The 14,928-nt window shown below is 42.2% G+C and overlaps 1 protein-coding gene across 1 annotated transcript in view; it reads right to left on the minus strand.

Moving 5' to 3' along the window:
• pik3c2b (phosphatidylinositol-4-phosphate 3-kinase, catalytic subunit type 2 beta) overlaps positions 1-14,928 on the minus strand; it is a 174,267-nt gene that overhangs the window by 25,835 nt on the left and 133,504 nt on the right. Inside the window, exons 24-29 of the mRNA XM_063065353.1 lie at positions 9,541-9,710; positions 8,956-9,112; positions 8,750-8,859; positions 6,534-6,735; positions 4,884-5,008; positions 4,185-4,296 (exon numbers count right to left, since the gene is read on the minus strand). Coding sequence (XP_062921423.1) covers positions 4,185-4,296; positions 4,884-5,008; positions 6,534-6,735; positions 8,750-8,859; positions 8,956-9,112; positions 9,541-9,710 — 876 coding nt within the window. The remainder of the gene's footprint in view (positions 1-4,184; positions 4,297-4,883; positions 5,009-6,533; positions 6,736-8,749; positions 8,860-8,955; positions 9,113-9,540; positions 9,711-14,928) is intronic.

Genomic DNA, 14,928 nt, shown 5'->3' on the forward strand with positions numbered 1-14,928 from the left:
TTTTAGTACGTAAAGATTGCGTTGTAGTGCTTAAAGATTATACTTTACATACAATCAATGTATAAAGGTTTCCCTCGCCATCCGAAGGTACAGCATTCCTATGAAACAGTTTGTAAGCCAGAATGTCGTAAAGCCAAGAAGCAATTACCATTTATTTATATGGGAAAAATTTGTGAGCATTCGCAGACCCAAAAATAACCTACCAAATCATGCCAAATAACACATAAAACCTAAAATAACAGTAACATATAGTAAAAGCAGGAATGATATGATAAATACACAGCCTATATAAAGTAGAAATACTTCTCTACAATCATTGCCGCACTGTTCTCCATAGCGAAAATCGCATGCAAGCGCTCTTGGCAGAAACACTGTCTCCAGTAACCTTTAAGCTATGAAGCTGCCAAATCATACCAAGTAATGCATAAAAATACACAGTCTATTTAAAGTAGAAATAATGTATGTACAGTGTAGTATCACTTATCGGAATCGGGAAGACATCGAGCACACTGATGACAGTGTGTTAGGCTGAGCCGTCGGAGGTTGGGGTGGTGCAGTGGCCCCCACCCTCCAGGCCGCAGACCGATACATTGCCGCGAAGCATGCAGTGGTCCAGCGGTAGCCGGGATGCACCCAACACACCTTTAAGAAAAAAGCCGAAATAAACAAGCTAATTAATTAGGTGCCGCCCGGCACGTAAAAGTCGGCCCAGATCAGAGGCTACGCAATCGGCAATCGCCTCTGATCTGGGCCAACATTTACGTGCCAGGCGGCACCTAATTAATTAACTTGTTTATTTCGGCTTTTTTCTTAAAGATGTGTTGGGTGTGTCCTGGCTACCGCTGCATTCTCCACGGCAATGTATCGGTCTGCGGCCCGGGGGTTGGGGTGGTGAGACATGAGGGTGTCATCTCGTCGTCATCTCTTTCCATTAGGGCAGGAAGGTCATCTTCTTCTATGTCTGCCTGCCTCAATGTCGAAGGTCGAGGTTCGTCATCTGCTGTGGCTGATGTAGAAGGCTTGCTTGACTGCTTAGCCTTGCGCATTTTTCTATCATACAGTTCTTTGTAAGCACTCAAACCATCTTGCAAATATGGCCTAAACCTACGTACCCTTTCAAAATTAAAGTCATACTTTTCTGCAATCACTGTTGTCGATTGCAGCAAAAATCTCATGCAGTTGCTTCACGTTCAGTTCCTGGACGACTTCATTTTCGCTACTGCATTCGGTTTCGATTGTTATCTTTTCCTCTTCCAATTGCATCAGCTCTTCATGGTCATGGTCATGGGATGCCAAAACCTCTTCAACATCATCTTCGTCAACTTCCACAAGCCAAACTCACTTTGTCCTTACTTTATTCACCATGATTGAAACGCTTAATTATGTCTAGTTTTACGCTAAGTGTAACACCCTTACGAGCTCTTTTAGGCTTTTCCAATACCTTAGAACTCATCTTGCTAATGGCTGCTCACAGGCACGTGTTTAAGCAATGCCGGCGAGAATGCCGTTCCAGGGAAGGTGCGGCTGCTCGGGATAACTAACAGATAACTAATGTAAGTCTTTCGTAACAGTGAGGTTTCGTAAAGCGGAGGACACCCGTAGATATCTTTCGAGTATGCCATGCATGCTGTGCTCTGTCTGTTTTGTCTCCAGGTGGCACACTGGTGGGATTCCCCATTAAATGAGCAAGACACACACACAGACCGAGCCTTGAACTGCACATCCACAAGATGGAGTTTCAGAAGATCTACTTCCCCATAGCTGAAGCACAGCTACAGTAACTTTCAAAGCCTTTATAGAATGAAAAATCTCCCTCAGCTTTTGATTAAAATTAGGTGTTTGTACTGTATCATTTATTTGGCATCCTCTTACTTTTTTCACAACAAAATCCTTTTGGTTTTTATGCATTTTAAAAAGAAATCTGACCTTGCAATCAGTGCTAACAATAATATTTCAGTAATAATTCTAAATTGGTATTCTTCATCCCCTCACACATTAGCTTAGAGGGAATGCACCTTAAAGCAAAGTTAAATCAAATTGTCCTGGAGTCAAACACATTGAAACACAGGTCACATGGATGACCAAAATAAAACAGTAAACAGATTACCAAATTTTTGTGCAGAAAATTGGACGTTGTTATTTGATGACATTTCTGGAATAAATATGACAGCCACTACAGCATTAACTTCTCTCAATCCAAGTTCTGACACTGGCTTGAAGATTAAATAATCACTGACCCCACCCCACCCCTGGCTCACCCATTTTCTTTGCTGTTCTGAAAGAGCAGTCACCTTGGTTCCAGTGAAGTGCCAACACTGGGGGTCTTATATATAGAACAGTACAGTATAAAAATAGGCCCTTCAGTCCACAATGCCTCTACCAATCAGCTTGATGTCAATATCTTTTGTCATAGATTATCACTTTCGTTAAAATGATGTCATCTGATGACATCTATTCTTTAATAAATCAATGATTTTCAGGAAGCTATTGTTAAACAATGTACTTTCCCTTTGCCCCTTCAGGCATTCTCTCTTTATCCACCGTCCTATTCCTTTTCCTGCCTCCTTTCTATCTCTGCTCAGGCACATTATTTGCGTCAGTGATTTCCATAATGCAAGCTCTTTAGCTGTACTCAATACTCAAATTCAAACACTTGCAGCAATATTCAAATACTCGCAGCAAGCAGCAAATGGCAGATGGAACTCTGCAGGTCAAGTAGCATCTGTGAAGGCAAACAGCTGGTCGATGCTTTGGATCAAGACCTTGCATCGCAACCAAACTATTTTCATTTCCCTTTCTCTCAAACCTCCTGGTTATCTGATTATTGTCCTACTTCCTATTAGTTTCACTTTTCCAGTTTCCATTTCCACTGACCACCCCCCCCCCACAAAACCTCCTTTAACTTGATCTTCTAATTTCTGCCCATTCACCTCTATGCATACCCCACCTGAACTTCTAACTTTCAAGTAACTCTCACAGTCCTCTTTCAATCATCGTCTGATTAGGGTGGTTAAGACGGCATTTGGTGTGTGGCCTTCGTCAGTCGGGGGATCAAGTTCAAAAGCCACAAGGTGATTGCAGCGGTTACTTGAAGATAACAGAGTCTAAGCACGGGGATTGGCACTGTATGATGTGCTCCAAATAACGAAGTTCCAAAGTTCAAAAGAGAATGTTCGATCCTTTAAGAAACCAGCAAAGATAAACAATCTTGTGGCTATAATATCTAAGGAAACTAAAAACCAATGATATAACGAAATAAGCGGTCTAATAATGATATAATGGTGATCTGGTGGTAGCTTTCATGTTAGCAGTCAACAAAAAAAATATTTCCCTGTGGCCCACTTCCTGGCTCCAACCAGACGAAACTGAACTTAAAGAAAGCGTAAATACGTAACTATACTCTAGTCACTTCTACCACACCCCAACCCACGTGACAAATTACCCATAATAAACACGCAACCACAAAATACAATACAGACAGAAGATAAATATATGGCTCCTACAGTAATGTTACAGTTCTACAGAAACATGGTTAGACCCCACTTGGGGTATTGTGTTGTGTTCAGTTCTGGTTGCCTCATTATAGGAAAGATGTAGAGAGGGTGCAGAGGAGATTTACTAGGATGCTGCCTGGATTAGAAATGAGATCTTAAGAAGAAAGATTGAGTGAGCTAGGGCTTTTCTCTTTGGAGTGACGGAGGATAAATGGTGACTTGATAGAGCTGTAACCAGAGTTGACAGCGAGCACCATTTTTGCAGCATGACAATGGCTACTACTAGAGACAACCTTTTAAGGTGATTGTAGGAAAGTATGGGGCTGGATATCAGAGGTAGGTTTGTTCGTTTTTACATAGAGTGTAAGTGGACGGAACACACTGCTTGGGGTGGTGGTAGAGGCAGATACATTGGGACAATTAAGAGACTCTTAGATGGCACGGATGAAAGAAAAGTGGAGCACAATGCAGGAGGAAAGGATTAGATTGATCATGGAGTAGATTAAAAGGTCAGCGCAACATTGTGGACAGAAGGGCCTGTACTGTGCTTTAATGTTCTACACTCCCTTACTTCAGCCTCCAGCTAAAGTTGTGGCAACATCACAGGAAATCTAATGGCAAATAGTTACAGCTCCAGCTGATGATGACATCTGGTTTCTGCTGATGTTCGATCAGATGGGGGATGCTCACCTCAGCCACTTCAGGAGGAGAGTGGATTAAGTGCCAGATGTAACCATCCAGTTCCTCCTTGCGTCTATCTGCCATCGCTGTCCCTCGGCCGAGCACAAACCTGCTCGGGAAGCTGTGAACAGAAATAATACTGGTAAAGTCACAGCCACATACCAGAAGTAAAATCATAATGAGACATTTATGATTTTAGGGTAATAGTGGAGGCCTAGCATTACAGAAATGGTAACAAAGAAGTGATAATTATTCCACCCTTTCTGCTTGTTTCGTTTCTCTTTACTAGTTGCACATTCAAAGATCGCTCACTTCGACTGAAACAAAATTCACAGTTTGATCCCAAGAGTACTATAAAAATATATTAGCATTTCTGCAACATTTAAGAGAAGTTTGGATAAGTATGTTTATGGGAGGAGTATGAAGTGCTATGGTCCAGGTGCGTGTCGATGAAACTAGGCAGAAAAACAGCTCAGCACAGACTAGATGGGCCAAATGGTCTGTTTCTGTACTGTAGTACTCTAACTCTATTTTCACTCTTCACTTTCTACAAAATGATTTTCTTTCTTCTCCCAAAAAATTGATTTAGTGTGGAGCTCATTCAAATAATGACATTCTAATTTTTGCATTTATCAGAGAATGAATTAGGGCAAAGGTGAATGACAGATGTTTACTAGGACACACCCAAGATCCCTGGCAACTTCCTACCTTGGCAGTTTCGATGACGGGAAAATGAGGCGGAGTTTATTGTGGAGCTCATGAAATTCCTCAAAGGTTCTCAGTATGAACGTAGCATCGTGCTGTCCTTCTCGCTCCACTTTCACAACGTAAGCCTTAAAGAAGAGAATACGAGCACTGTTAATCCGAAGCTTTTTCCACCAACACTTTGAAGCTTGTGTCCCTGGTGCGAGAGAAGCAGCTCAAGAAGACTCTTAGGAAGGTTTGAATTATAATTGGCTCCTATAGGGACTTGAGGCTGAGACTGACAGATCTTTGTTGGGGAAAAGTTTCATAGGACATGGAATCAAAGTGGATTGATGGAGACAAAATACAGACCAACTAAGATCTGACAGTGGAGTTAAGGCTGAGTCATACTTGTGCGTACCAGCTTACGCTGTAGCTTACGCAAGTGGGCTACGCTGTTGCGAGCATTTATACTTGTGCATTGGTGTGTCTGCATCTCTCTGCAATTCACTGCCAAAACGCTAGTTGGCGGTGGGGTTTCTATGCCACTCAATGAAACTCAACACGAAGAAACTCAAACTTCAAACAATGGTGACTGAAACTGAAGGAGAGTGAATTTTCTGTGCTTGTCCGGCCTCTGAGAGACATGGAAGAGGAAATGCATTTCAAATATTTTCGGATGTTGGCAGGTAGATTTGACGATTTTGTTCATCGTCTCCAACCATTTATTTTGCATCAGTGTATGCGCAGTATACTCAGAGACTGGCAATCACCATTCGAATTTTAGCTTCAGGTGGAAGTCAAAAGGCTGTATCAGCTAGCTACAAACTGGCGTCAAGCACAGGGTCCTCCATAATTTCGGAGGTCTGTAAAGCTTTATGGAAAGCATTGCAGCCAGAGTTCCTTCCCTGCCCTTCAGTTGCCCAATGGGAAGATATTGCAGCGTAGGAGGAAATGCGATGCTACCAAGCGGACCAATCACAGTTGTTCGGTCTGCGTCACCGTGACGCGTAGTTACATTTTGGGAGAGGTGCGCATTAGGCTACGGCATAGGGTTCGGCCTATAGTACAGCGTAGGGTACGCGGCTACACGACGCACAAGTATAAATCAGCCTTAACACACACAAAATGTTGCAGGAACTCAGGAGGTCAGGCAGCATCTATGGAGAGAAATAAAGAGCTGATGTTTCAGCCTGAGCTCCTTCACTGGGGCTCTATGCCTCAGCCCTTGATTCCTTACTCCTCTCCATAGATGCTGCTTGGACTTCTGATTTGCTCCAGCATTTTGTGTGTGTTACTCTGGATTTCTAACAAGTGCAGAATCCCTTGTGCTTAAGAACTAATACCAGAAGGCTTTTGATGGGCTGAATGCTCTAGATTAGGGTTTCCAATGTTTTTTTTGTGCAATGGACCCTTACTACTGGGAACCCCTGTTCTACATCAACTCCTTTAGGCTAAATTACTGTAGCTATCAAGATAAATCTCACAGGCCTCAGTTGGACCATCCCAAGTCAATGTTTTTGTATTTATAGACTAGAACCATGGTTTAATAATTAAAAGGTTCAAAGTGGATCCACATCAAAGCTGGTTCTGTGGATCTGGATGTAGATAAATGCATGTGTACAGAAATACAGGTTTAAAAACATTTACTACAGGTACAGGGAAATTACTTACATATCCTTTAGTGGGGTTAAATATCTTTTGATGTTGACACACAAACACTTCCTTGATCTTCCCATCGGTTTTCATCGTGAATGTTTTGGGAGCAAAGGAGAGTGCTGGATGTTCATCGCTTCCAGCAAACTTCATCTGGGCCAGGTTGTGAAGGAAGAAGTTGAGCTTGGTTGCGACACTACCAAGACTCGATTCGATTAGCCTAAAGGCAGAACAGTATTTTAGAGTACTCAGTACAACAAGGGACCATTTAAAGCAAGTACATTTTTATGTTCCACAAAGGCTCCTCTACATCTTTTCATTTAGCCCAACCAACATTGCTTTCAACAATAGCCATTCCTACCAAAACCCAGTTTCTGCTATACAGCTGAAAACCTCTTTAATTCAGAATCAGGTTTAATATCACTCATATATGCTGTGAAATTTGTTGCTTTGTGATATTACAGTGCGATACATGAAAATATAGAATAAATTATGATTAATGATGTAACACTGAGACTTTATAAAGCAATGGTGAGGCCTCATTTGGAGTATTGTGAACAGCCTTGAGGCCCATTATCTTAGAAAGGATATGCTGAAACTGGAGAGGATTCAAAGGAGGTTCACAAAAATGATTCCAGGATTGAATGTCTTGTCATATGAAGACCATCTGATGGATCTAGGCCTGTATTCACTGTAATTCAGAAGAATGAAGGGTGACCTCAATAAAACCTATTGAAAGGCCTCGATAGAATGGATGTGGAGAGGATGTTTCCAATGGCGGGAGAATCTCAGACCAGAGGACACAGCCTGAGAATAGAGGGGTGTCATTTTAGAACGGAGATGAGAAGGAATTTCTTTAGCTAGAGAGTGGGGAATCTGTAGAATTCTTTGCCACGGCAGCTGTGGAGGCCAAGTCTTCATGTATATTTAAGGCAGAGGTTGATAGGTTCTTGAATGGTCAGGACATGAAAGGACACGGGGAGAATGCAGGAGACTGGGGCCGAGACGAAAATTGGATCAGCCGTGATGAAATGGCGTAGCAGAGTCAATGGTCTAAATAGCCAAATTCAGTTCCTACATCTTATGGTCTATTAAGAAATATATACAAGTAGAGCAAAAAGAGAACAAAGTACTGATGTGGATTGGTTCATTGTCCGTTCAGGTGGCAGAGGGGTAGAAGCTGTTCCTTAAACATACATGAGCTGTTTCTAAAACTTCAGCATCCATGAATGACTATTAAATTCTTTCCAGTAGATGACAGATCAGCATGGCAGTCCTTGCCTTTTGTTTTCCTTTTGGTGAAGTTTAGGGAAGAAAATTGGATTTTGTAAAATAGAGCAGAGAAATCTCAGCATTGACAAGCAATTGGATGAACTCAGCGAGTTGAACAGCATCTGTGGCAGGTAAGGATCTGCCAACATTTTGACCCAAAATGTCAGCGGTTCTTTCCCCTCCCCCACCTCAGTGCTCAACCCACCGAGTTCCTCCACCAGATTGTGTGTTATTCCAGACTGCAGCATCTGCACGTGTTTGAGTTGCCAATCTCAGGACCAATGGAAATTAATAGACTCAATGGCTACTTTATTAGGTACACCCTGTACCTCTGGGTCTTCTTGTGCTGTAGCCCATCCACTTCAAGGTTCAACGTGTTGTGCTTTTAGAAATGCTCTTCTGCACACCACTGTTGCAACACGTGGTTATTCGAGTTACCCTCACCTTCCTGTCAGCTCGAACCAGTCTGGTCATTCTCTTTTGACCTCTCTCTCATTAAAAAGGCGTCTTCACCCACAGAACTGCCACTTACTGGATATTTTTTGCTTTTTATCAGCATTCTCAAAACTCTGGAGCATGGACCAATGCCAATAAGCAAGGAGTCTGTGGACCCCAGGTTGGAAACCCTTGCTCTAGAGACTGTTGTCCATGACAATGCCAGGAGATCAATAGTTTCTGAGATACTAAAACCACCCTGTCTGGTACCAACAATCACCCCATGGTCAAAGTCATTTATATCACATTTCTTCCCCATTCTGATGTCTGGTCTGAACAACAACTGAACCTCTGATCATGTCTGCATGCTTTTATGCATTGAGTTGCTGCCACATGATTGGCTGACTAGATATTTGCATTAACCAGCAGTATACAATGTATCCGAGTGTACAAGTCTTGCTAGCAACATCCATATCCAGCGAAGGAATAAGTGATTACTAAAATCTGATTTCAATTAGAATTCCCACCTTGTGAAATAGGTGGTAGCCTGAGCCTCTGACTCTTGTGGTCGAAGGGCGTCATAAACATATTTCAGGTCATGGACATCAGACAGCTCTGGAATTCCACAGGAAAGCATCTGCAGGGAGAAAAGAGATCAAGCTATTCCAAAATCTTTGATTTATCAAAGAAAAATCAATACTTTCTTGAGCAAATCTAATGCACATCTTCATACCAGTCCCAGGAGATTGAGGAACAGGTCAGTGTGCTTGCGGATGAGATTGTATGCCTGACAGCATAGGTCAACAAAGTCATGAAACCGGCTGGAGGGTTTGTCGCCACCATTAATGACATAGGCCATGTCCGAGGTGAAAACAAATGGAGCCCGGTCTCTATGGAATTAAAATGTGAGAACGTTATAAGCACTAGAATATATTTTTGTACATTTATATATTTGCTGAAGTATTGAAGGATATATTAGGAAGATAACTGAGTACAGGAATCCCCTTCATAACAACTGGCTGGGTTATGGAAACTTGTCCTTACAGAATCCACAAATCACAGAAGTTAGAAATTTTAAATAAGGAATGAAATTTGCTTTCATGAAATTTATGTAGGAGGATAAAAGTAAATAAACACAAAATTTATGTTTTTCAACTGCATTTCTTGATGAATGCACAGATTATGTGGCTTCTCTTTCTGGAAAATTATGGTATTTCTACAAACACAAACTCCCTATCCCCAACACAAGCTGCCTGTGCACAGAAATAGTCCATGAGCTATAAATGGGATCATCACTGAAAACCACTTATCTGCTCACCTCTTAAAGTTGCCCAGCATCTGGGCATGTCCAAGAAATTTGCCAAAATCAATATGGAACATATGGCCACTGGTCTTCAGCATGATGTTGTCATTATGTCGGTCACAGATGCCCAGAACGTAAGTAGCCACACAGCAACCAGCGCAGGAGTAAATGAAATTTTCCACAGCCTGGTGTAGGGTCAGAAAAAGCAGAAAGCAAAACTCAGTGTTAGCCTGTCCTAGATGCCTGAGAAAAGCCCTTCAGAACATAGAACAATATAGTACAGGCCATTCAGCCCACAATGTTGTGCCAACCTTTTTAACATACTCTAAGATTAATCTAACTCCCTCCATTTTTCTCTCATCCATGTGCCTATCGTGGAATCGCTTACATATCTCTAATGTATCTGCCTATACCAGCACCCCATCAGTATTTTCTACACATATATCACTCTGTGTTTAAAAAAAACACATCTTTGACATCCCCCTCTATACTTTCCCTCAATCACCTTAAAATTTACCCCCCTCATATTAGCCATTTTGGCCTTGGGAAAAAGTGTCTGGCTGTCCACCCGATTTATGCCTTTTATCATCTTTAGGAATAAGCTCCACACTGCTATAGGAACAATACTATTAAACTGGAAAGAGTGCAGAAAAGATTTATGAGGATGTTTCAAGGAACTGAGTTTATTGAGAGAGGTTGAGCAGCTTACGATTTTATTCATTGGAGTGCAGGAGAACGAGGTGTGGTCTTACAAGAGGTGCATAAAATTATGAAAACCATAGGTAGGACAAAAGCCCACAGCCTATTTCCCAGTGTTGGGGAACCAAGAATTAGATGGTGCAGTTTATGGTGAGAGGGGAAAGAGTTAACAGGAACCTGAGAGGCAACTTTTTCACCCAGGAGTTGCTCGGTATGCGGAATGAGCTGCCAGAATAAGTGGTTGAGGTGGGCACATTAACAATATTTAGAAAGCTCTTGGATAGGTTCATGAATAAGAAAGGAACTTTAAAGGGATATGGACCAAATGCAAGCAAATGGGACAAGTTTAGATAGGTACTGTGGTTGGCATGGACTGGTTGGGATGAAGCTGTAGGACTCCATTGGGATGGGATGCTATTTGCATTGTGCACTGATGAGCAAAATTCCAACATCACCAGTCCAAAGAAACAAATCCCAAAAGCAGTACCTCCTTTGTACAGCTACCACACTGAGAACAGGATGATGAAGATGAGAAAGTTGGAATATTGTCAGTGAGAGAGCAACAGAGCAAAGGAATTTAGTCAAAAAGAATGGGGAGACTGGGTAAGAAAACTGCTGTTATATGCTGATAAGGATTGGGCTACAAGTATGTCAGAAATTTATCCAGGAGGATGAAGTTAAACATTATCAGCAATTACAAGTTAGTTATTAACATCTTTACTCCAGGCCAACAAATCTGCTGAAGGTCATTTCAATCGTGCTGACTACGTTGCAATAGAATACAAGGGCAGCAAAATTGCTTCAGGATGGTATTATACAAATGAAACGTGAGAGTTTGAATTTCCCACAATGACCTAACTCAGGTCCCACATCATGAGATTCAAAAGTCCACAAGATATATAAAAAGAATTAGGCCATTTGGCCCATTGAGTCTCCTTCATCAATAATGGCAACTTTTTTTTCCAACTTCACTCTCCCATTTTCTCTCTGTAACCCTTATTCCCCTTACCAATCGTGATAGATGATAGAAACGGCATCATATAACCAGGTTTTAAACAGTCAGATACAATTTCAGGTCAGTAGAAATACCAGGCTTCTCCGAGAGGACCACAACCTTGTGGTTTGGAGGCTTGTGTGCCTCAATGACCTGGAGAGCTATGCTTTGGCTCTTGGTAGGGTCACCCATGTCAAACAGATCGAAGTGCAGAGGTCAGACTAAGAGTGGCCTACTGGTCCTCCAGGGTCGAGGGTTCAGCTTAGGGCAAACAACCCTGACTGATCAAAAAAAACTGTTATGGAGACGGCAATGAAGAATCCTTCTACATCTGTAAGCGGTAGTGAAAGTCAAGAGGAAGCTACTGGCATGATGAAGGAAGCCCTGAATACCTTCAAGACCAAGACCAAAATTGGTTTCTGGAATGTACAAATTATCTACAACGCTAGCAAGCTAGCACAAATAACTGACGAAATGTGTTGTTACAATCTACATACTGCATATACTGACGTCAGTGAAAGCAGATGGATAGGGTCTGGCAGACTAAAAGTAGCAACTAGTGAAAGTTTTACACTCAGGAAGGGAAGATGGTCAGCATCTTGATGGTGTAGGTGTCATTTTGAACAAAGGCATTGAGAAGTGCTTAGGCTGATGAGAGTAAGATTGAAAGGGAAGCAGGTGAACATGACTGTGATCCATTGCTATACTCCAACTAACAATAGTGACATTGAACAGCTGCAGTTGGAGGTAGAGTTAACACTACACCCTGACATAATCATCTTCATGGGAGATCTAAACGCCAAAGCGGGAAACAACTTACACTTCACTCAGGTCATGGGCACACATGGATGTGGGACAATGAATAACGATGATGAAAGAATCGTGGATTCTGTGCCATGAATAATTTGGTCGTAGGATAGACCCTCTCTCTGCACCGTGAAACACACAAACTGACATAGTGCTCACCCAATGGACACAACAAAAAACAGATAGACCATTTGATGATTAAAGGTCGTGGCGACGATCCTTGCAGTATGTAAAGGTGAAGAAAGAAGCAGATAGATACAGGAAGTGACTACCACCTTGTAGCAGTGATGAAATTCAAGCTGAGAAGCACTAGGACCAGAACATATATACAAAGATGTTCTGATGTTGAAAAACTCAACGTCTTCAGTGTGAGATCTGCATTCAGCATTCATTTCAGACCAGATTTCAGGCCTTGCAAGACCTTGACGAAGATTCATCCATAGACATTATCAATACAATGTGGAAATAGGTTGCCTCAGTCTTCAAGGAGAGCAGTGAGGATACAGAGCTGGAAAGAACAAAGAATGGATACAGCAGGAAATATGGGCGGTCTTAGAAGAAAGATGGAGAATTAAGAAGTGCTAGTTGCAAAGTCAACATGACTTAAGGTGAAGCTTCAAGCAGTATACAATGAATTAACAAGAAAGTTAAGAGACTTGTAAGAAAGGATAAGAGAGTCTATATGGAAGACCTTGCAGTACAGGTTGAAGAAGCAGCCATTCGAGATGACAAGGGAAATACATACAAGATTTCAAAATTGGTATGTGGAAAGTTCCAGGCCAGATCTGGTGGTCTCATGGGAGATAAGACGGTCTGCTTTTGACAACTGAGAAAAAGCAAGAGAAGCAAGACAAAGTATTTCAGAGAATTACTGAATAAAACTCCACCAGATGAAGAACCTGACATACAAAAAGCAGCAGAGGATTTCAACATCAACATAGATCCACCCAAGACAAGATTGTTACCGTTATTGAATCACTAAAGAACAGCTAAGCTCCAGGACATGACAATTTGAACGCTGAACAGGTCAAAGCTGAACCAAAAGATGCACCAGCCATCCTGCAACCACTGTTTACTACAATCTGGAAATGGTAACAAGTACCCAAGGACTTGACAAAGGGAGTCATTCTAAAGATCCCCAAGAAGGGATTGTTAAGTCATTGCAACAACTGGTGTGGCATCACACTTTTGTCAGTGCCCAGCGAGATTCTTGCCAAAGTCATTGTCCAACAGTTACAGATGCAGTCCATCTGTGCTTGAGGAAGGACCATGCTGGCCGTGTTGACCAGATCTTCACGCTGCATAACATCAGAGCAGTGCACACAGTGGCAGAGCCAAGTAGATGTACATTTCCTGCACTTTAAAAAGGCTTTTGATACAATCCATAGGGAGAGCCTCTGGTCATAATTCTCAGATCATATGGGATCCCTTCCAGAATTGTCCAGCTCATCCAGATTTTCAATGCTAACTTCACCTGCACAGTTGGGATCTGCAGTTTAGGCTTTTAAGTCAAGCTGGGAGTCAAGCCAGACTGTGTAGTGTTGGCGATATTATTTAACCTGGTGATTGACTGGGTTACGAGGCAAACAACGAAAGATAAGCAACGAGGCATTAGGTGGACTTTATTCTCTATTTTTGGAAGACCTTGACTTTGTGGATGACCTCGCATTACTATCACACACATACAAGAGAAAACTCAGCACCTGAGTACCTTTGGTGGACAGTCTGGACTCAGAATCAGAATTACTATACTGCCAGTATGTGAAAGCTACCAGAATTGATTGTTGTTCAGTGTTAAACATAAAACACAGGACAATACCATAACAGACAATACAGTAGCAACAATTTACAAGACAATGGTGCAAAAAGCATGAGCAATCAACAATTAGCAGAGTTGTCACATGCACAAATATCAATAGTTAAACTTAAAATAACTGAACAAATGAATAGATCATTTGAATAAATGAATAATTGTCAACAGAACAAGGAGAGCAGGGAAGACTATTTAATGGATGTTGTGCAGGGACAGTTAAGGCTGATTTATACTTCTGCGTCAACTCGACGCCATAACCCACACAAGTAACCGATGCGCGTTGTGAGCATTTATACTTGTGGTTGGTGAGTCTGCATCACTCTGCAATTCCGGCACGTCACGCATGTGCACACACCTGCCTGTGCAAGGCTTCATGGTCATGGTAGTCTTTCTCGGGGTAAACAAGTTTAAAGCGAGCGTCTTTTTTCGTAAAAGTGAAATGCGTCCTCCACAATTTCAGAGGTCTGTAAAGCTTTATGGAAAGCATTGCAGCCAGAGTTCCTTCCCTGCCCTTCAGTCGCCCAATGGGAAGCTATTGCAGCGCAGGAGGAAATGCGATGCTACCAAGCGGACCAATCACAGCAGTTGCGTTCTGTGTTGCCGTGACGCGTAGTTACATTTTTGGAGAGGTGCGCGTCAGGCTCTGGCGTAGGGATCCGCATCGGGTTTGCGGCGACGCAGTACTTACAGCGTCGAGTTGACGCAGAAGTATAAATCAGGCTTTAGGGTATTACACCTGAGTGAGTTTTGTTGAGAAACTGGATTGCTACAGGAAAGAAGTTTAGAAAGTGATGTGTGGTCCTGGTGGTGACGGACTTGGTGCATCTCCCTGATGGCAATTAGTTGGATAGGTGACTGCTCGGGTGGGTGGAGTCAGCAGTAATTTTTCAGCACTTTTCTTTGCTCTGACAATGAACAGGTCTAATGTCGATAGCTGACAGCCCATCATCTTCTCCACAGAGTGGACCATACGTTACAATCTGGACTTGAAGAGGTAAGGAGAAGCAGGAAACCAAACGGTGATAGACATGGTCTGAACACTCTCAATGATGGCTGAGTAATAGTACATCAGGATACACCCTGAGATGCT

The sequence above is a fragment of the Mobula hypostoma genome, chromosome 13 (genome assembly GCF_963921235.1).
Source record: "Mobula hypostoma chromosome 13, sMobHyp1.1, whole genome shotgun sequence".
Taxonomy (NCBI): domain Eukaryota; kingdom Metazoa; phylum Chordata; class Chondrichthyes; order Myliobatiformes; family Myliobatidae; genus Mobula; species Mobula hypostoma.